The 22705-nt window shown below is 37.1% G+C and overlaps 2 protein-coding genes and 1 long non-coding RNA gene across 3 annotated transcripts; all 3 read left to right on the top strand.

The window, feature by feature from the left end:
* The first annotated feature begins 6853 nt into the window (after positions 1 to 6853).
* Positions 6854 to 10185, top strand: LOC130942056 (uncharacterized). Its single transcript, XR_009070765.1, has 4 exons — positions 6854 to 7018; positions 7110 to 7159; positions 7253 to 7381; positions 8391 to 10185. It is a non-coding gene; the product is annotated as an uncharacterized LOC130942056 (long non-coding RNA).
* A 1435-nt stretch (positions 10186 to 11620) lies between these two features.
* On the top strand, positions 11621 to 12538 carry LOC130939651 (uncharacterized). The gene is made up of 2 exons (XM_057867739.1): positions 11621 to 12197; positions 12276 to 12538. The coding sequence occupies exons 1-2, from the start codon at positions 11621 to 11623 to the stop codon at positions 12536 to 12538; spliced, it is 840 nt and encodes a 279-aa protein (XP_057723722.1).
* Positions 12539 to 14948: 2410 nt separating this feature from the next.
* On the top strand, positions 14949 to 16143 carry LOC130939650 (uncharacterized). The gene is made up of 3 exons (XM_057867738.1): positions 14949 to 15567; positions 15874 to 16041; positions 16133 to 16143. The coding sequence occupies exons 1-3, from the start codon at positions 14949 to 14951 to the stop codon at positions 16141 to 16143; spliced, it is 798 nt and encodes a 265-aa protein (XP_057723721.1).
* The last annotated feature ends 6562 nt before the right edge of the window (positions 16144 to 22705 follow it).

The following is a 22705-nucleotide window of genomic DNA, read 5'->3' as shown; positions in this document are numbered from 1 at the left end:
TCAACTTCTTCCTTGATTTGCAAATCAAACAAGGAAAAGAAGGAACTTTCGTTAGCCAAACCAAATATTGCAAGGAACTGCTCAAAAGATTTGGAATGGACAATGCTAAGGCAATGGACACACCAATGAGCACTACTTGCTACCTTGATAAAGATGAACAAGGTAAAAGCATAGATATAAAGAAGTATAGAGGCATGATAGGATCATTACTTTATCTAACGGCAAGTAGGCCAGATATCATGTTTAGTGTATGCATGTGTGTGAGATACCAAGCTAATCCTAAGGAATCTCACTTAAGTGCGGTTAAAAGGATTATGAAGTATCTCATAGGAACATTAAATGTTGGATTGTGGTATCCGAAAGGATCCACTTGTGATTTGATTGGTTATTCCGATTCCGATTTTGCCGGTTGCAAATTGGATAGGAAAAGTACTAGCGGCACTTGTCACTTACTAGGAAACTCTCTTGTTTCATGGCATAGTAAGAAACAAGTAAGTGTAGCCTTGTCTACCGCCGAAGCCGAGTATGTAGCCGCCGGTAGTTGTTGCGCCCAAATTTTATGGATGAAACAACAACTTATGGACTATGGACTCATGCTTGATCACATTCCTATCAAATGTGATAATACTAGTGCAATAAATTTAACCAAGAATCCGGTTCAACATTCAAGAACCAAGCATATTGAGATTAGACATCACTTCATAAGAGACCATGTTGAAAAGGGTGATGTGGTTATTGAATTTGTCGAAACTAGTAAATAACTAGCGGACATCTTCACTAAACCTTTATGTAAAGAAAGTTTTTTTAACATCCGAAATGAACTTGGTATCTTGGATTCTAATCTAATATGATTTGTTTGAATTCATTGTATTTATATTGCTATTTTTGTATCTCTTACTAACTTAAGCATTGGAGATATCCAATTAGCCATTGTTTTGTAGATTTATGAGTTGATGAATGAGTAATTAATCTTGAGGTAGATTACTCACTTTTTATTGCTTTATGTTTATTTGATTATATGAATTGTTAAACTAACTCCTAGCAAGCTAAGGATTTCTATTATGGTTTAAATACTTTGATATCTGTTTAATGATTAATGCTTGTATGCTTATTTGGTGAATAACTCAAAATAGGCTTGGTACCCCTATTTTAAGTTAATATGCATGCTTTGATATATTTCACTTCTTTAGGGGGAATTATGCATGCTTGTTAAACATAAAACAAAGAGGAAATCAAATTCTTTTTGAAAGGGGGAATATCTCATCCTTGAGATTAATAGAGAAATTGAACTTAAAAAAAAAAATTCATTGTTTTATGCATGCTTCTATAACACATTTCAAACTCCTTTCTTTTTGATAATGTCAAAAGGGGGAAGAAAAGTTTGAGGATATTTGAAGTTTTGAATTTTTGAAAAAGAAGAAGTTTGAGGATTTGAAAAGAAGAAATAAGTTTGCGAAACAATGATTTCAAAAAGACTTCCGCTAAGCAAAAACTTTGATATCTAAATCGTTTTCTTTGATAAACGCCCTTTAAGGGAACAAATGCACATATTTAGGGGGAACTTCTGCAAATTTTTTTCTGTGAAGTCTTCTCTAAAGCATTCTATAAAACAAAGTGCATTATTGTTGCTTTCAAAACCATTTATAAATGCATATCCTCAAAATTGGTTTGTCATTATCAAAAAGGGGGAAATTGTAAAACATGTTGCTTGTATGCGAAGTTTGTATTCGTAGGTTTTGATGAATGACAAACCAACAAACGACATGAAAGACAAACCAAACAACTTGAATGAACAAGCATGTTGAAAGATCAACCAACATTCAACGTTGAGGAATGAAGAGTTGAAAGCAACACAACAACAACAAGAAACTCAAGTCCACAACATTTGAAGACAAGTATAGTGTCTTAGGACTTAGGTAACTTCTTGTTAAGAACCAATTGCTAAATCTCTCAACACACACTCACAAAATGTTTTGATGCATATCTTACAATTCAATGCTAGCCAAATGGTTTAAAAAAAACTTGTTTTCAAAGGTACAAAAGCATAGGAATTGACTCCAACAAGTTTGAGATCAATCCTAAGTATTTTAAAGTGATTTTAAGCCATTCTTTAAGGTTTGCATCGATGCACACTCATCTTGCATCGATGCAAAGCATGCAACGACTTTTTGCATCGATGCAAAGATGTTTGCATCGATGCAACCAAGCTGAAAATTCAAAATTCAGCGTCAAAGACACATTTGCATCGATGCAAAGTGTTATGCATCGATGCAAATAATTCAAAAACATAAAAAACGGCTAGTTTTGACATAAAGACTCCATCCCATTAATTCCCCAACGTTTCTAAGGTTTGGGGAATCTATAAATGGATGGATTGAAGCCTTATTTTACAACGTTGAGCATTTGCAAACTATCTTGTTCATATTCTTTCATTCTACACATTTTTAAGGTGTTATAATACACAATTTGAGAGAGCAATATCAATTGGTTCAATAGTGCTAAACTTGTAATCATACACTCTTCTAGAGAGTACTCATTTCATCTCAACAATTCTCTGAGAATTGTTTTTCTTATACACTTTGTAAATTGGAGTGTGATCTCCAAGGTTGAGTCAAGAGTTATAAACACTATAGTCGGTGAGGATACCAAAGAGGTATACTAAGCACCCAAGGCAAATCTTAGAGAAGGTATCTCTAAGTGGAGTGGGTTAGTATACGAGTGGTGATCATATACCGTGAGGTGTTAGAAACTAAGGACTCGGATTGTAAAAGGTTTTGCGCGAGCACCTTGAAACTTGGCAATAGTGGAACTTCTCAATTGCGATTGAGAAAGAAAGTGGACGTAGGACAAGGATTGTGCCGAACCACTCTAAATAGCGTTTGCATTTCTTCAAACTCATCTCTTCAATATTATTGTCTTTTACTTTTGAGCAAATAAATTGTGATAGAAAAGTAGCTTCGTAAGTACTTAAGGAGTGGCTTAAGTCCGATTGGTGAAAAACTTGATCAATTTATTTGAGTTGGTGTCTATTGGAAAGTAAAAGCTCCTTATAAATGCTTAGCAATTGAGTTAAGCTCTTGGAAAAATACTAGTACAATAACACTTTTGTATATTGTTTTTAACTTTCGTAAAAAGATTCATTGTTACTGCTATACTCAATTCACCCCCCCTCTTGAGTAATTGTGCATAGGTTCTACAACGGGTGCTCTCCGCTTCCGTTCGAGATGCGGAGGCGCGACGCACATGGCTTCGGTGGGAGTCTCTCTCTTGGCTTTCAGGAGGTGGGGTGTAGCTGGGGTCAGTGGTTTGTCGGTCGCGCTCCTGGTCGGCCAGCTGCCGTTCCAGGTTTTGGACCCTGTGGCGTAGCTCCTGCATTATTATGGCGCTGTCGCCGCCCGTTCCCCCGAAGGGTCGCGCCCTTGTGTGTGGTTCAGCGCATTGTCGGGGGGACCTTCGCCGTCCTTTTAGTGAGGCAACAGAGGCCGCCCCTCTACTCCGGCTCCTCGGCCTTCTTCTCCGGGGCCCGGCACAACGTCCATTTAAGGAGTCCCCACAGACGGCGCCAATGTTCGGTTGTCGGGTACCGGACAGTTCGGGTGGATGTTTGGGGGAGGTGAGAACTCTTCAATCGTGGCCGTGCTGGGTTCGGATCTGCCGGGTAGCCGAGCTCTTGCTGCGGGAGGAAAGAGGGGGTGCCACCTGCAAAGACACTCCGATGCCCTAGTCAGTCAGTGAGTAGGTGGAGAAATGGTTAGGAGGAAAAGTGTGTCGTACCTTGGGGGAAGGGCAGGTCCTTCCCCATTTATACCGTGTCAGAGGTGGGCCATTCAAGGACAGGCCCACCTTTCTCGAAGCTTCCTCACAACTGCAGTGGAGAGCTGTCAGGGACGCGTGTCCGGGTCGTGTAGTGAACCGTACGTGCCCGACCGTTCGGGTCGGGTCATCCCTGGGTCGGGTTGACCCGCAAATGGCCTGGGCCAGGTCGTAACATAAATTAAAAAATTTAACAACTTCTATTATACAACTCATATTTTACGTATAGACTATTATAAAATAAAAAAATAAAATATAAACAAAAATTAAGAAATAAAATTTTAAAAATAATTATTAATTCGTCATATTAAAATCAATAAATAAGCATACATATGAATAGTAAATAAAAAATATTAAAATTATGACTCTTTGGTGTACATGTAACATAATTTAAAATATATAACAAGACACATAGTTTAAAATTTGGTAATATTAATTATAAAAATTTGTTAATTATAAATATTATATGTATGAAATTATAAATGTTATCCGTATGAAATTATGGATATTATTAATATGAAATTTTAGATGTTATGTGTACCTTACCTAATTATAAATGTTATTTGTATGAACTTGTGGATGTTATGAATAAATTTATAAATTGAATAAATTAATTTAGGTATTTGACTTTTTTTTTTCAAATCTAATTATAGTAAAATTTGAAAATATATGTGAATCAGAATAAATCATTTTCACTTTGGAAAATATGAAACAAATTTTTAAATTATCAAAAGACAGTGATTTAAAAAATTATACATTGATTTAAATGTATAATGTCTTAAAAAAAATTAAAATATTTTGAATCATAATTTATTAGTACATATATAAAATAATTTGAAATATATAATAAAATATAGTTTAGAATTGAATAATATTAATTGTAAAAATATATTAATTATAAAAATTATATGTATGAATATATAGATGTTACGAGCTATGCTATACATATAAGTTTTTTTGGCTTACAAATCTTACAAGTTGGGCCAAGTCTAACAAAAACTACATTCACACTGGAGCGTGATAACACGCGCGTCACTCAACCGTTTCCAAAGCATGCTCTCACACACCATTATGGAAGAGGCTTCTTCTTCTTCGCGTTTCTCCTTCTCCTCCTCCTCTTCCTTCTTCTTCTCCCTCTTTTTTGTGTTTCTCTTCCTCTTTCTTCGCGTGTTTCATCTTCATTGTTTTTTATTACTGTTGTTGTTGCTGCATTTTTTTCTCCTCCTCTTTCTATTGATTTTGCAACATTATGTATTTTTTCTTCTTTTTTTAATTTTTTCTCCCAAGAAGAATTATAAGAAAACGAAATAAGCAGATGAGGAAGAAGAAGCAGTAGAAGATGAGGAGGAGGAAGAGAAAGAGTTTTAAATTATGCAAAACTTATTAGAATAAAAAGATACTAAAAAATTTTAAAAATACACCCAAATATCTTCGTGTTACACCCAAATTTTTTACAAATACATAAAAATATTTTCTCTAATGCTGTATTTTTTCTTCTTCTTCTTCTTTTCCTTATTTCTTTCTTTCTTTTAGTTAAATGAATGTAAGTTCATCCTCTTCCAAGTAATTTTACAAAATTATGTATTTCTTCTTTTTCTTTGTTTGATTTTTTTTTATTCTTGTTAAGAGAGTAAAATAAGAAGAAACTTGATAAGGTAAAATAAAAAAGAAAAGATGAATAAGAAAAAAAGAAGAAGAAGATTGTGATGATGATAAAAAAAAGAAGAAGTAGTATAAGATGAGGAGGAGGAAAAAGAAGAGTTTTGAATTATGCAAAACTTATCAAAATAAAAATACACCAACAAATTCTTAAAAGACATCCAAATATCTTCGTGTTACACCCAAATATCTTCGTGCTACACCTAAATTTGCTGCAAATACAGAAAAATATTTTCTCTAATGCTATATTTTTTCTTCTGAATTGAACCATACCTCAACTACTTGATTGGATTTAAAACAATAATCAATTTTGTTTTGGTTCAATTGATAATCTGAACTTGAATTATTTATTATCTTCAACAACGAGATAACTAATGATGGAGAAAAAAGAGAAAAGAAAAGAGGAGAAGAAATTCCAATGAAACAGAAGGAGGAAAAGGAGGAAGAGGAAGATGTGTTGATGACGACGTTAACGAGAAAAAAAATTACGAAAAACGAAAAAAAAAAACGTAAAAACGCGTAAATATAAATGACTTATATAACTTGTATTGAAAAAACGCTTGTATGTGAAGAATAATACATGTAAAAGGATAACAATTGAATTTTGCTCACCTCATTAAATAAAGTTAAAAATAAAAAATTTTGACTGATTTTAGTTCCTAAGTTTGGTTCCAAACTTTTTTCACTTAAAAAAATAAATACTTATTTACTTTTATCTTATTTACAAACAAGACCAGAAATATGGATGAGGATTTTATGTTACTTATTCATTTGTAATGTAAATAAAATACATTTTGTTACACAATATAATCGAAATATGATACACCAAATAAAAAAAAGTAAATTTATGAAAAAAATACATATTTGTGTAAATATAGTATTTATTTATTGTATTTTAAAAGTTTTTCTAGGTTTTTGTTTAAGATTTAGTTAATAAATTTCATAAGGACACTACTTAAGTATATTAAAAATATCAAAAACTTAAATTTTAATATAAATCCTTTTTCACCTCCTTAAGAAAGTAATTTTAGATCACATATTATTAAGCAACCCTTTATTTTATTAACCGAACAATAAATATAATGAAAATTTCTAATGATTATTAACCTTAGACACTTTTGATGTAAACACCGGTTAAATTAGTAAATAATTAGTTAATAAATTAGTTTTTAATAAGGAGGATTAGAAATGTGAATATTATATCAAATTAGGATAGAGCTCATCGAAACGAAAATTTTGACACCAATTTTAAAGAAAACGGTCTAAAATTGGACCGAACGGGCCAAACCGGTTGAACCGGACCCAAACCGGGCTATCGGTCCAACCGGACCAGCCCTTTTAAGTGAACCAAAAGCCTTTCTTCCCTTCACTTTAACAGAAACGAAGCTTTCAGCTTCCAGGGAAGGGAAGGACGAGAACTTCGCCGAAAACCCTTACGGTGGTTCCGATCTCCGTAACTTCTCCGTCCGAGCTCCGATTGTCGCACCGTTTGCGGCCACTCGTCCACCGCGTCGAGCTCTACATTTCTAATGGAACAATTTTATTGGTAACTTGTTTAATCACTCTCAGCCTTCTTTTTCCCCAATTTTCAAATTTTAAATGGGAATGTTGAATTTCTTTTATTTCTGATGTTTTAGGATCCAATTAGCTTGAGGAAAACATTCACTCTTGCTTATGTGAAGCTTGGGTAAGATGAGGATACGATAATTATATTTTATTTTCTTTGAATTTGAGCTTTGAGTAATAAATTGGATATATATGTGTTATAAATGTGTATTAGGTTGAAAATAAATAATTGGAGCTTGAAATTGTGAATACTGGAACTTGGAGGAAGCGAATTAGTTGAGGTTTTGAGGGCTGAGTTGTTTTAGAAAAATTGTCTTGGAATAATACTTGGGAATCAGCTAAGGTATGATTTAGGTTTCTTGCATTTAATATATAATGTTATGTGAAAACTTAGGCTAGACAACCATAGGATAAGTTGGAATGCAGGTGTATGTTTAATGTTTAGTAATTTGTCGATGAATATATTTGGTTGAAGTTTATTGGATATTTAGTTATTAATTTTGGATGGTGAATGTTGTTATGTTAATTTGGAGAGAATTATGTTTGAATGTTATTGTTGATGAACATGGTTGGTTTGGGTGCTTGTTGATTAACTAATGATTTGGTGAATTATTGATTTGAGGTATAACTATTGTGGAGGTTGTTATGATAATGAGGTATTTTGTGTTAGAAGCCTAGGATTAGTGAACTATGATCCTTAGTTAAATTTTGGTTGTTGGATTTGAATATTATATGAGTATAATTGTTGATCTAAGGTAGATTTATTGTGGTGACTGTTATGATGATAAGAAAGGGTATGTTGAATTGAAAAGAAAACAAGTTTGGACCCGAAAAGGGTGGCAAAGTCCGAGTTTTAGAGGAGATGCTACTGAAATTTTATAAAAATTAGAGATTTTGTTTAGATGATTATTTAAAAGAGATTTAGATTTAGGGGTTATATGGTTTGATTTTGAGTTATTAAGAAAATGAGTATGTTTTAAGTTTGAAGTTTGATTCTTAGAAAAGAAAGAATTATGTTTTGAATTGGAACTATTGATGGACGGTATGGGAGGTGTGATAATGAAGGATAAGGATTGAATATGTTTAATGTATAATGATGAATGAGATGCAATTGAGAATGATGTGGATGTTGGTGAATTATAATTGAATTATTTATATGGCTTCTGAATTTGAATGATCTGAGATACGAGATTCCCTGGATAAAGTGTCGTGGCTTGCCACCACGTGTACCAGGTAGAAAACTCGATACTTTATTGACCCTACGACGTAAGTGTGACCGGGCACTATATAAATTCCCGGGAATGTTACCCCTATTGAGTAATATTGATTATTTGAGATAAAACTATGCATAGACTCATGGGGATGCATGTCGGGGGACAGTCTAAGTGCAATTCAGAATTGTCGGGTTGGCTGGATAACCGACAGATGAGCCTCATCAGCCATAGGACAGGTATGCATCATATGCATATTACTTGAACTACTTGCTTGTGCTTTAATTGGGTGTGCCTAAATGTATTTGCCATGCTAAATGTATATTTGTTACCTGCGGTATTTGTAACCTTCCTATGCTTGCCTTTATCTGTTTATTTGTCTGTGAAATACTGAAGAAGATGGAGGTATGGAGGAATGGCAGTATGAGATTTAGATTTGAGGTTAAGTTAAGTCAGGTTTACATATTCTTAGAAAACCACCTTTTATGGCTTCTATTTAATATTTTAAGCTCTATAATTTGAGAGTTAGCGTTCTAGGATTGCCTCTGGCATTCCCAGGGCCTTATATATTATGTGTGTGGCATCTTTACCATACTGAGAACCTCTGGTTCTCATTCCATACTATGTTGTTGTTTTTCAGATGTAGGTCGAGAGGCATCTCGTTAGGCATCTGGACCCTTGAAGCGGAGTGGTTACATGGTTATTTTGTTATGCTATGATGTGTATATATGTACTTAGCTTTCTCTCTGCATAACTTGTTCTTTTGATCCTCCTAGAGGTTTATGGAGAGGCAGGATTGTGTATATGTACTTTTAGGTTTTTGGAATATGTATGTATATATGTGTAAATATTCTCCGGCCAGTCTTGACTTTGCAGGCTGAGTTAAGAGCTTGTTATTTTGTATCTTTGGCACTCTATTCCTACTTCTGTTATCTTATGTTTGACAGTTACGGTTTTCTTAGCACGCAAGTTAACTCGTTTCTTGAGCGTTGCGCTTTTATCTCGCAATTTTTATTTCCCCTATTCTTCAAGGCTCCTAGCATATTATAATTTTTCTGCTATTATATGTACTCATTTTATTTTAGAGGTCGTAATACCACACCACCTTTGTTTTACGACTTAAGCGTAAAGCATAGTGTGGTAGGGTGTTACATTATGGTATCAGAGCAGTTCGTTCCTATAGAGCTGACAAACCCCGTTTTGACGGTTTATCTTGTAGTGATTTTAAGAGATTTTATCACCTTTTACCCACATTTATTCAATGAAATAGCATGGTTTTGTGATTGTCTCCTTATTTGTGCTTAGATGTGAAAACATGCTTTTAGACCCTTAATTTGATGGTTTTAATCTCCCTTTGATTCCACTAGATGCCTTGATATGTTTGCTAGTGATTTCAGATTGAAAAGGCTAGGAATGGATCAAAGGAGTGAAAAGGAAAGCATGCAAAGTGGAGAAATGATGAAAAGCCAAAGAAGTTGAAATCGCCCATGGACGTGCACGCGCACCTGGCGCTTGCGCGCACCTGCGAATCACTCCATGGACGCGTACGCGTGCTGTGCGCGTACGCGTCGGTGTTGGTTTATGATTTTTAATGAAAACGTGGCCAACGAATTCTGAAGGGTTGTGGGGCCCAATCCTAACCAAATTTGGCGCCAAAGATGCTATTTAAAGCCAAGGATTGAAGAGCAAAGGAGATTCCAACTCATTAGTTCATTACACACACATTAGGATTAGTTTAAAAGTAGTTTCTAGAGAGAGAAGCTCTCACTTCTCTCTAGAATTAGGATTAGGATTAGGTTTAGTTCTTAGATCTAGATTTTAATCTTTGCTTTCTTCTACTTCTACATTTCAATTCTTTGTTGTTAGATTCACCTTCTTCTACTCTTTTGTTGTAATTGCTTTTATGTTGTTCTTACATTTTGTTGTAGATCTAGTATTGTTCCCTCTACATTCTTTCAATTCAATAAGAGGTAATTCATAATAATTGTTCTTCTTTGCTTTTCCATTGTTAATCTCTTGCCTTTGTAGTTAGATCTCTCTTTAATTCTTGCAATTTATGTTGTTTACTTTTATTGCACTCTATGTGTTTGTTAAAATGTCTCTTTTAGTTTTAGTGTAGATTTTGTTCCTCTTGGCCTAGGTAGAGTAATTAGTGACACTTGAGTTATCTAATTCCTTTGTTGATTGATAATTGGAGAGATTGCTAATTGGTTTGGAGTGCACTAAAGCTAGTCTTTCCTTGGGAGTTGGCTAGAACTTGTGGCTCAAGTCAATTCATCCACTTGACTTTCCTTTATCTAATAAGGGTTAACTAAGTGGTAGCAATGAACAATTCTCATCACAATTGAGAAGGATAACTAGGATAGGACTTCTAATTTTCATACCTTGCCAAGAGCCTTTTATAGTTGTTAGTTTATTTTTATTGCCATTTACTTTCATGCCTCTTATCAAAACCCCAAAACAACTCAAACCAATAACAAGACACTTTATTGTAATTTCTAGGGAGAATGACCCGAGGTTTGAATACTTCGGTTTATAAATTTAGGGGTTTGTTTTAGTGACAAACAACTTTTTGTATGAAAGGATTAGCGATTGGTTTAGAGACTATACTTGCAACGAGAATTCATTTGTGAAATTCTAAACCGTCAAAAATCCAATCATCAAGAGCCTGAGAGACGGACTGATTGTACTTCTGTGCATTCTCTGTATATGTGTTTATGTGCTATTAGGATATCTGATTGATATATATGGCATAAATGTTTGTGAGCATGCATTTGGAACTTAAAGCATTAGACCTGCGATATTGAGACTGATCAACTTAATATCACTTGTTTGGTGTGTATAGGGACCAGATGTCGACTCGCGGACGCGGTCACGGGCGAGGTAGAGGTAGGACAGGCACTGTTACTCCTGCCCCTATAGGGACTGCTCCAGTAGACTTTATAGCTGCCCTGGGAAATATGGCTGCAGCTATGCAGGCAACAGCCGAGGCATTGGGTAATCAGATAAACCAGGGTAATCATGGGAACAATAATGATGAGGACGGTCCTATGACACTTGCTACATTTCTGAAAGTTCACCCTCCGACTTTTAGGAGAACCTCAAATCCTACTGATGCAGATAATTGGATTCAGGCTATGGAAAGGGCATTACAGGCATAGCAGGTTCCTGAATAGTAATGGGTTGAGTTTGGAACTTATCAGTTGCAAGGTGAAGCTCAGTATTGGTGGCAGGGAACACGACGTATCCTGCATCCTAATGGTGCTGCGATTCCTTGGGAAGTTTTTCGGATAGAGTTCTATAAGAAATACTTTCCTAATTCAGCTAGAAATGCCAAGGAACTTGAATTAATACAGTTAAAATAGGGGTAGATGACTGTTGCTGAGTATACTAGTAAGTTTAAGGAGTTGTGTCACTTTTCTTGTATCTGTCAAGGGGCACCAGAAGATTTTGCCGAATGGAAGTGTATTAAGTATGAGAGAGGTCTTCAGAGTGATATTCTGAGCTTTGTTGCCCCAATGGAGATCAGGGTGTTTTCTGAATTAGTGAATAAGAGTAGGGTGGCTAAGAATTGTGTGAGAAAGGCAACAGCAGAGAAAGGGAGTTTGAGGGTGCCTTTTCAGAGACCTTCAAGAAGAAACTTTGCTCCGAGAGGTAGGAATTTCAAGCATGGAGGCTTTGTTCCACAGCAGACTCAGGGTCAAAGTAATTACAGAAGGCTGAATACCAATGTTAATCAGGGAAGAAGGTTTGGGAAGCAGCCACAGCAGGATCTGAATTGTCAGAGGTGCGGAAGGTATCATCCTGGAGTTCCGTGTAGAGTAGGACTTGGAGTATGCTATTCCTGTGGACAGCCCGGACATATGGCCACTAATTGCCCGGAAAAGAAGAAGTATGAGACTGGAAGGGTGCAGCAGCCAGGGAGAGTATACACTACTTCTACCATAGGTGCTGAGGGATCTGAGACACTGATTAGAGGTAACTGTGAAATGGCTGGTAAAATCTTAAATGCTTTATTTGAATCAGGAGCAAGTCATTCATTTATTGCATTTGAAAAGGCCTATGAGTTAGGATTGAGAATGGTGGTTTTAGGTTATGATTTGAAAGTATATAATGCTACTCATGAAGCTATGGTGACTAGGATAGGATGTCCACAAGTTCTCTTTCGAGTACAACAGCGTGAATTTGTGCATGATTTGATTTGTTTGCCTATGACTGGTCTTGATCTCATTTTGGGATTGGATTGGTTATCCAAGAATCATGTTTTGCTTGATTATTCTGAGAAGTAAGTACAGTTTATGCCGGAAGGGTCAGAAGCACCGGTTGTGGTGAATAGTTACTATTTGAATTCTATGATAGTAAACTGTTCTGGAACTGAATGTCAGGGTATTATGTTATTAACTGCGGGAGTATCAGGTGATGATCAGAGTTTAGAGCAGATTTCGATTGTATGTGAATTTCCATATGTGTTTCCGGATGATATTAATGAATTTCCACCTAACCGAGAGGTTGAATTTGCAATTGAGTTGGTACCTGGATCCGGTCCAATTTCAATTACTCCTTATAGGATGTCACCTTTAGAAATGGCTGAACTGAAGGCTCAGCTGAAAGATCTGTTGTGTAAGCATTTTATCCGACCAAGTGTTTCTCCATGGGGAGCGCCAATGTTACTGGTAAAGAAGAAGGATGGTAGTATGCAGTTTTGTGTCGATTATCGGCAATTGAATAAGATCACTGTGAAGAACAAATATCCATTGCCTAGAATTGATGACCTAATGGATCAGTTACAGGGTGCCGGTGTGTTTTCTAAGATTGATACGATCCGGGTATCATCAGATAAGGGTTAGAGACGAGGATATTCCAAAAATTGCTTTTAGAACCCGTTATGGTCATTATAAATATACAGTGATGTCTTTCGGGTTAACTAATGCCCCGGCAGTATTTATGGATTATATGAACAGGATTTTCTGACCGTACCTGGACAAGTTTGTTATTGTCTTCATTGATGATGTTCTTGTTTATTCGAAGTCTGAAGAGGAACATGTTGATCACTTGCGAACTATGCTGCAAATTCTGAGAGACAGGAAGTTATATGCTAAGTTATCTAAATGCGAGTTCTAGAAGAGTGAAGTGAAGTTTCTTGGCCACGTGGTGAGTAAGCAGGGAATAGCTATGGATCCTGCTAAGGTGGAAGCAGTGATGAATTGGGAGCGACCAACTTCAGTAACAGAGATCAGGAGTTTCCTAGGTCTGGCCGGGTATTATCGCAGATTCATTAAGGGATTTTCACAGCTCGCCTTACCTTTAACTAAATTGACTAGGGAGGATATGCCTTTTATCTAGACTCCGGAGTGTGAAGAGAGTTTTCAAGCATTAAAGCATAGGTTGACTACTGCACCTGTATTGGTATTACCTGAACCAAGTGAACCGTTTGAAGTGTACTATGATGCATCGCCAAAAGGTTTAGGGTGCGTTTTGATGCAGCACCAGAATGTTGCACGGCAATTAAGGCCGCATGAAATGAACTATCCGACACATGATTTAGAACTTGCTGCTATTGTGTTTGCTTTAAAGATTTGGAGGCACTATCTCTATGGCGTTAGGTTTCATGTTTTCTCAAATCATAAGAGTTTGAAGTATCTTTTTGAGCAGAAAGAGTTGAATATGCGTTAGAGAAGGTGGATGAAGCTTCTGAAAAATTATGATTTTGAATTGAATTATCATCCAGGAAAAGCGAACGTTGTGGTGGACGCTTTGAGTCGGAAGTCTTTATATGCAGCTTGGATGACTCTACAAGAGGAAGAGTTACTGAAAGCATTTCAAGGTTTGAATTTGGGAATTAGAGAAGAATCTGGAATTTTGTGTTTGAGTCAGTTACAGATTTCAAGTGATTTTAAATCAGAACTTCTGAAGGCTCATCGAGACAGTGAAGCGTTACGTAAGGTATTACCAGTAGTTGAACAGGAAAAACAGTGGAGAGTGTCAGAAGGACAGGATGGTTTGTGGAGGTTCAAGAACCAGATTATTGTGCCAGATATTGGAGACCTGCGACAGAGTATTTTGAAGGAAGCTCATAAGAGTGGATTGTCAATTCACCCGGGGAGTACTAAAATGTATCAAGATCTGAAAGCGATGTTCTGGTGGCCAGGTATGAAGAATGATGTGGCATTTCATGTATCTAAATGTTTAACGTGTCAGAAGGTTAAGATTGAGCATCAGAGACCATCAGGGACCCTTCAGCCTTTGGAGATTCCACAATGGAAATGGGAGAGTATTGCAATGGATTTTGTGATAGGTTTGCCTAGAACCCAATCAGGTTGTGACGCTATTTGGGTGGTTGTGGATCGACTAACAAAATCAGCTCACTTTCTTCCTATCCGAATAAGTTGCACAATGGAGGAATTAGCTCGAATGTATATTAAAGAGATTGTCAGGTTGCATGGCGTGCCTTCTACCATTATATCTGATCGGGATCCTCACTTTACATCAAGGTTCTGGGGAGCTTTTCAGCGTGCATTTGGAACTCAGCTAAGTTTGAGTACTGTATATCACCCTCAGACAGATGGTTAATCAGAGAGAACTATTCAAACCTTGGAGGATATGCTAAGGGCTTGTGTTTTGGACCAGCCAGCGAGCTGGGATCGGTATATGCCATTAATAGAATTTGCTTATAATAATAGCTATCATGTGAGCATCGAAATGGCTCCATATGAGGCTCTGTATGGCAGAAAATCTCAATCTCCGTTGTGTTGGTATGAAACTGGAGAAAGGAGTCTATTAGGGCCTGAGATGATAGCTGAAATGACTGAGCAGATAAAGAAGATTCGTAGTCGAATGCTTACAGCCCAAAGCCGCCAAAAGAGCTATGATGACCAGAGGCGAAAGCCTTTGGAATTTGAAGAAGGAGAACATGTCTTTCTGAAGGTTATACTAACCACTGGGGTAGGAAGAGCTATTAAGACTAAGAAACTGAATTCCTGTGATATTGGACCGTTTGAGATCCTGAAGAGAATTAGGCCAGTGGCTTATAGAATTGCCTTACCACCGTATCTTTCAAATTTGCACAATGTGTTCCATGTGTCACAGCTTAGGAAGTACACTCTTGATGCAAGTCATGTTCTGGAACCAGAACCAATCCAAGTGAGAGAAGATCTAACACTTCCAGTAATTCCAGTGAGAATCGATGATACTAATATTAAACGATTACGCGGAAAGGAAGTATCATTGGTAAAAGTAGCTTGGAGTCGAGCTGGTATCGAGGAACATACATGGGAGCTCGAATCAGATATGCAAAAGGACTGTCCACATCTCTTTTCAGGTAACTAGATTTGAATTTTGAGGGCAAAATTCTTTATTAGGTGGGTAGGATGTAAACCCCGGTTAAATTAGTAAATAATTAGTCAATAAATTAGTTTTTAATAAGGAGGATTAGAAATGTGAATATTATATCAAATTAGGATAGAGCTCATCGAAACAAAAATTTTGACACCAATTTTGAAGAAAACGGTCCAAAATTGGACCGAACGGGCCGAACCGATTGAACCGGACCCGAACCGGGCTATCGGTCCAACCAGACCAGCCCTTTTAAGTGAACCCAAAGCCTTTCCTCCCTTCACTTTAACAGAAACGAAGCTTTCAGCTTCCAGGGAAGGGAAGGATGAGAACTTCGCCGAAAACCCTTACGATGGTTCCGATCCCCGTAACTTCTCCGTCCGAGCTCCGATTGCCGCACCGTTTGCAGCCACGCATCCACCGCGTCGAGCTCTAAATTTCTACCGGAACAATTTTACTGGTAACTTGTTTAATCACTCTCAGCCCTCTTTTCCCCCAATTTTCAAATTTTAAGTGGGAATGTTGAATTTCTTTGATTTCTGATGTTTTAGGATCCAATTAGTTTGAGGGAAACGTTCACTCTTGCTTATGTGAAGCTTGGGTAAGGTGAGGATACGATAATTTTATTTTATTTTCTTTGAATTTGAGCTTTGAGTATTAAATTGGATATATATATATGTGTTATATATGTGTATTAGGTTGAAAATAAATAATTGGAGCTTGAAATTGTGAATATTAGAACTTGGAAGAAGCAGATTAGTTAAGGTTTTGAGGGCTGATTTCTTTTAGAAAAATTGTCTTGGAATAATACTTGGGAATCGGCTAAGGTATGGTTTAGGTTTCTTGTATTTAATATATAATGTTCTGTGAAAACTTAGGCTAGACGACCATAGGATAAGTTGGAATGCAGGTGTATGTTTAATGTTTAGTAATTTGTCGATGAATATATTTGGTTGAAGTTTATCGGATAATTAGTTATTAATTTTGGATGGTGATAAACCCCATTTGTAGGGTTTATCTTGTGCTTGATTTAGGGGATTTTATAACCTTTTACCCACATTTATCCATTGAAATAGCATGGTTTTATAACTTCTCCCTTAATTGTGCTTAAGAGTGAAAACATGCTTTTTAGGTCTTAAAATAGCTAAATTTATTTCACGTTGATTCCATTAGATGCCTTGATATGTTTGTTAAGAGATTTCAGATTTAGGAGGAAAAGATTGGATCAAGGGAATGAAGGAAAAGCATGTAAAAATGGAGAACTCATGAAGAAATGTAGGAATCGCAAAAGCTGTCAAGCCGACCTCTTCGCACTTAATCGACCATAACTTGAGCTACAGAGATCCAAATGATGCGATTTCAGTTGGGTTGGAAAGCTAACATCTGGGGCTTTGAAATGATATAAGATTCGCCATAGTTGCATCGCGCATAAGAGCGCGCACACGCACGGTACGCGGACGCGCCGATGGTGGCACATGATCCACTTAATGCAACTCGTGGCCAGCGATTTTAGAAGCCTTGTGGGCCCAATCCAACTCATTTTTGATGCTATTTAAGCCAAGAATTGAAGAGGGATAAGACATCTAGTTACCATTAGTTTAGTTTAGCTTAGTTTTAGAGAGAAAGTTAGTTTTAGAGAGAGAAGTTCTCACTTCTCTCTAGGATTAGGATTAGGATTAGGTTAGTTCTTAGATCTAGGTTTTTGATTCATCTTCTTCTACTTCTTCTTCTCAATTCCTTGTAGTTACGTTCATTCTTCTTTCATTCTTTTGTTGTAATCTCTTTTATGTTATTCTTGTGTTTTGTTGTAGATCTACTTTTGTTTCTTCTACTCTCTTTCAATTCAATCAAGGTAATTCATAATAAATGTGTTTCTTTTGATTGTTGTTGTTAATTCCTTGCAATAAATGTTGTTAGATTCTATTCTTGTTGTCAATTTTCTTTGCTTTTCTTTTGTACCTTCCAAGTGTTTGATGAAATGCTTGGTTGGATTTTAGTATAGATTTTGTTCCTCTTGGCCTAGGTAGAGTAATTAGTGACTCTTGAGTTATCTAATTTCTTTGTTGATTGATAATTAGAAGTTTCTAATTGATTTGAATGCCTCTAATGCTAGTCTCTTCTTTAGGAGTTGATTAGGACTTGAGGAATCAAATTGATTCATCCACTTGACTTTCCTCCATGGTTAGAGGTTAACTAAGTGGGAGCAATGAACAATTTGTGGTCATGATTGAGGAGGATAACTAGGATAGAATTTCTAGTTCTCATATATTGCCAAGAGTTTTGTTATTTGTTATTTTATTTTCTTTGCCATTTATATTTCTTGTCTAAAATCTCAAAACCCCCAAAATATCTCATAACCAATAACAAGACACTTTATTGTAATTCCTAGGGAGAACGACCCGAGGTTTCAATACTTCGATTTATAAATTTAGGGGTTTGTTTTAGTGACAAACAACTTTTTGTATGAAAAGATTATTGTTTGGTTTAGGAACTATACTTGCAACGAAAATTCATTTGTGAAATTCTAAACCATCAAAAATCCAATCATCAAAATGGCGCCGTTGCCGGGGAGTTGCAATGGTGTTGTGTTATTGGTTATTGTATATATGTGAATATTGTGAATATATTGCCTTTTACTTTATTTACTAGTTGTAGAATTTTGTTTCTCTTGATTTCTATTAGCTTTTGAATTTTATTTTCTCTTTTCATTATGAATTCTCACTTTGGCTATGAGTGTAGTTACAACTATGTTGTAGGTAATGAGAGCTTCAATGAGAATGTGTATCAAGAATGGGATAATCAAGGGTGGGAAGAGCCATATGCTTGTGATCAATCCTCATGGCAACAACCCCCACCAATGCACTATGAAGAAGAACCATTCTATGATGCATATCAATCTAATGGCTATGGTGAATCACCTTGTGACTTTCAAGAACCACCACCATATGCCTATGATCCATACCCTCAACATAACTCTTAACCATACTCACAAGCCCCGTCTTACCAACCACCTTCATATGACCCTAATCCATATCCATCCTACCAACAACCATACGAGCCATATGAACCACATATAGAGCCACCACCATTCCAACATCAACATTTTCAAGAGCCATCCCCTCTATATTATTACCAAGATGAACCACCTCCAATATATGAAAATTTCCAACCACAAGATGAATACTACTTTCCATCACAACCTCCCATGGAAGAATACTTATGTCCTTCAATCTAAGAGCCCTATGATCCTACTCATGATATCCAAGAGGAACAAGAGTCAAGAGATCATCTCGAGGAAGCATTGGATCAATTTCAAGCAACCATGGAGTGTGTTGTGCAATAAGTGGAAAGAATAGAAAATATTGAACCACCACAACTCTACCAAGAAGAACCACCTTCCTACTATGAACCATTTCCCCAATATGAGGAACCCTTCCATCCACCCCAATCTCTAATGGATGAAACCCTTAGTGTTCTTGTTCAAGGGCAAGAAGAGATGAAAAGGGATGTGCAAAATTTCATGACCGCCTTGGATACGGTAACAAATCAATTAACCTCCCAATGCTTGAACACTCAAGGAACTCCCATGGCTACATGTGGAGAATCGAATGAACATAGCATGAAGGAGAGATTAGAAACTCTGGTGGAAAATGAGGGAAGTTGCTTTGTATTGGAACAATTGGAGAAAGCTTTAATTGTTGAAGACAAAGAAGAAGTGGTAGAAGACTTAGGAGATGCGGAGCCTCCATGGGAACATAGAGTTGAAGAAAACCCCTCCAAGATGATTGAAATTGATGCTAGGGAGGAAAGTGCACACCTTCCAAGGCATATTCCATATGAAGACTTGGATGGGATAGAGCAAGAATTGAGTTCCCTTAGTATGAAAATCAAGCATCAAGTCTTAATGGTGAAGAATCTTTTGAGCATGATGAACCTTCTCCCATTGGATTTGAAGGCGTAGAGGAGGTAAATTTTTCTCACCCTCCCTATTATGATTTGAGTAAGGGAAAATGTTTAGATAAAATTGATGAACCAAGGATTGGAATTAAGAGATCTTATGAAGAGGTGGAAGTCCCTAGAAATAGAAGAACGGGGGTTGGTTATGCTTTGTCAAGATCTTTGGAGGCATCTTTGTCTAGGTTGTCATCTACCCCTTCACTTGAGTGGGTAAAATTATGAAAAAGTAATAAGAGAGGTCTTAAGCTTTTTATCATCCTGGCGCCGAGCTATTTTTTCGCAGGACCTCCCCTACAGTATCGTCACTACAGTAGAGTTTAACTACCAAGTTCGGGATGGATTGGTGTGGTTCCTCTACGCCTAGGACACCAGAATATCGAACCATGAACGATAGCTTCATTGTCCCACTTGAGTATGGCTTGCTTGAAATGGATGGTCAACTTAGGATGCTTTGTGGGATGAAGCGTAAGCGAAAGATGTTTCGTGGTTGGCGTTGCAAATCAAGGCCCATTTTGGTTGATACTTCAAGAGTTGAATACAAAGGTGGGAATAGTGCTCAAATAGATGGGTCTAGGAGAATTGTTGGGCACTTCATAGAGAATTCACCTTGTTCACCACCCGGATGGACTAATAATGATGATCAACCTCAAGACGGGTGTGAAAACAAAGTGTGGGATCCCGGATTAGAAAAAGAGGATCAACTTTGGGAGCCCCAAGCTTGTGAAGAACTCCATCAACACTCGGCTCAATCCATACGAAATCTTGGGGCACAATGGAGAACCAAGCATTGGTGAGAGTTCCAAGATGAATTCAAGCACAAGCCACCTTGAGAGGAGCTCCCCATAAGTCCAACTTAAGGACAATAAACAAAAGTGCTAGGTGGGAGACAACCCACCATGGTAACTTCTTTTCATTTTCTTTTTTTTTTGTACATATTGGTAAAAGTAGTTTAATTTCATGTTTTGATTAGTTTGTTGATTTTAATTAGCATTTTATCATGTTAAATAAGGTTTTAGGGTGTTTTGGTAGCTGTTTGGAGGTTTGGAATGCTTGGATTGGTGCAAAAATATAGCAAAACTTTTTGAAAAATAGAGCACCATCCACGCGTACGCGCACTGTGCGCGTACGCGTGCATCAAGTGTTTTCGACCATTGATGAGCGGATAATTTATACGCTTTTTGGCATTGTTTTTAGTATGTTTTTAGTAGTTTTAGTTGAGTTCTTAGTATATTTTTATTAGTTTTTAGTTAAAATTCACTTTTCTGGACTTTACTATGAGTTTGTGTGTTTTCTTGTGATTTCAGGTATTTTCTGGCTGAAATTGAGGGACCTGAGCAAAAATCTGATTCAGAGACTGAAAAGGACTGCAGATGCTGTTGGATTCTGACCTCCCTGCACCGAAAGTGGATTTTTATGTCATTTACTCATCTCTGTACACCTTAGGCTACTAGTTTTTTATAAGTAGGACCTTTTACTATTGTATTTACATCTTCTGATCTTTGGAACCTTTTTCTTTAGATCTTTTGATCACTTTGGGAGGCTGGCCATTCGGCCATGCCTAGACCTTGTTCTTATGTATTTTCAACGGTGGAGTTTCTACACACCATAGATTAAGGTGTGGAGCTCTGCTGTACCTCGAGTATTAATACAATTACTATTGTTCTTCTATTCAATTCCGCTTGTTCTTTGTCCAAGATATCACTTGTTCTTCAACTTGATGAATGTGATGATCCGTGACACTCATCATCATTCTCACCTATGAACGTGTGACTGACAACCACCTCCGTTCTACCTTAGATTGGGTGAATATCTCTTGGATTCCTGATACACGATGCATGGTTGATCGCCTGACAACCGAGTGCTCGCCTGACAAACGAGCCAGCCATTCCGTGAGATCAGAGTCTTCGTGGTATAGGCAAGAACTGATGGCGGCATTCAAGAGAATCCGGAAGGTCTAACCTTGTCTGTGGTATTCTGAGTAGGATTCAATGATTGAATGACTGTGACGTGCTTCAAACTCCTAGCAGGCGGGGCGTTAGTGACAGACGCAAAAGAATCAATGGATTCTATTCCGGCCTGAACGAGAACCGACAGATGGATAGCCGTGCCGTGACAGGGTGCGTTGAACATTTCCACTGAGAGGATGGGAGGTAGCCACTGACAACGGTGAAACCCTTGCATAAGCTTGCCATGGAAAGGAGTAAGAAGGATTGGATGAAGACAGTAGGAAAGCAGAGAGACGGAAGGGAAGGCATCTTCATACGCTTATCTGAAGCTCTCACCAATGATGTACATAAGTATCTCTATCTTTATCTTTATGCTTCATTCATCATCTATACCCATTTGAGTCTGCCTGACTAAGATTTACAAGGTGACCATAGCTTGCTTCATACCAACAATCTCCGTGGGATCGACCCTTACTCGCGTAAGGTTTATTACTTGGACGACCCAGTGCACTTGCTGGTTAGTTGTGCGAAGTTGTAGTGATCACGATTTCGCGCACCAAGTTTTTGGCGCCGTTGCCAGGGATTGTTTTGTGTATGGACAACTGACGGTTCATCTTGTTGCTTAGATTAGGTATTTTTCTTCAGAGTTCTTAAGAATGAATTCTAGTGTTTCATGATGATCTGCTGAAATCTGGCTGGCTGAGAAGCCATGTCTAATCTTATTGGACCGAGGTTTCAACTGATCATCACAAGAGCTTGTTGATTTCTATCAATCTTGCTATTGGAGCAATGATCTGCTAAGGCTTGGCTGGCCATTGGCCATGTCTAGTGTTTTGGACCAAAGCTTTCTTTGAAAGCTTGGCTGGCTGTGAAGCCATGTCTAATTCCTGGACCGGAGTCTTAGACTAGCATTGCAATGATTCCTGGAATCCAAACTGAGAATTCTGAAACCTTTATTTTCTATTTTCATATAATTTTCGAAAAAGCACAAAAAAATTACAAAACCATAAAAACCAAAAAAATATTTTATGTTTCTTGTTTGAGTCTAGTGTCTAATTTTAAGTTTGGTGTCTTGCATGCATTGTTTATTTGATCTTGGTTCTATTTTCAAGTCAATAGTACAGGGAACTGAAGATTCAGAACATGCAGCAGAGGAATTACACAGAAAAAGCTGGGCGTTCAAAACGCCCAGTGAAAAAGGACAGACTGGCGTTTAAACGC

Source organism: Arachis stenosperma, chromosome 7, assembly GCF_014773155.1.
Source record: "Arachis stenosperma cultivar V10309 chromosome 7, arast.V10309.gnm1.PFL2, whole genome shotgun sequence".
In the NCBI taxonomy this organism is placed as follows: Eukaryota; Viridiplantae; Streptophyta; class Magnoliopsida; order Fabales; family Fabaceae; genus Arachis; species Arachis stenosperma.
This window is presented reverse-complemented; position numbering and strand designations above follow the sequence as displayed.

Excerpts from the sequence above, each read along its gene's own strand:
- LOC130939651 (XM_057867739.1), top strand. The coding sequence starts at position 11,621 with ATGACTGTTGCTGAGTATACTAGTAAGTTTAAGGAGTTGTGTCACTTT. Across the intron at positions 12,198-12,275 it reads ATACACTACTTCTACCATAG|GAGCAAGTCATTCATTTATT; the intron begins GTGCTGAGGGAT and ends TATTTGAATCAG.
- LOC130939650 (XM_057867738.1), top strand. The coding sequence starts at position 14,949 with ATGGCTCCATATGAGGCTCTGTATGGCAGAAAATCTCAATCTCCGTTG. Across the intron at positions 15,568-15,873 it reads CTGTCCACATCTCTTTTCAG|AAACGAAGCTTTCAGCTTCC; the intron begins GTAACTAGATTT and ends TCACTTTAACAG.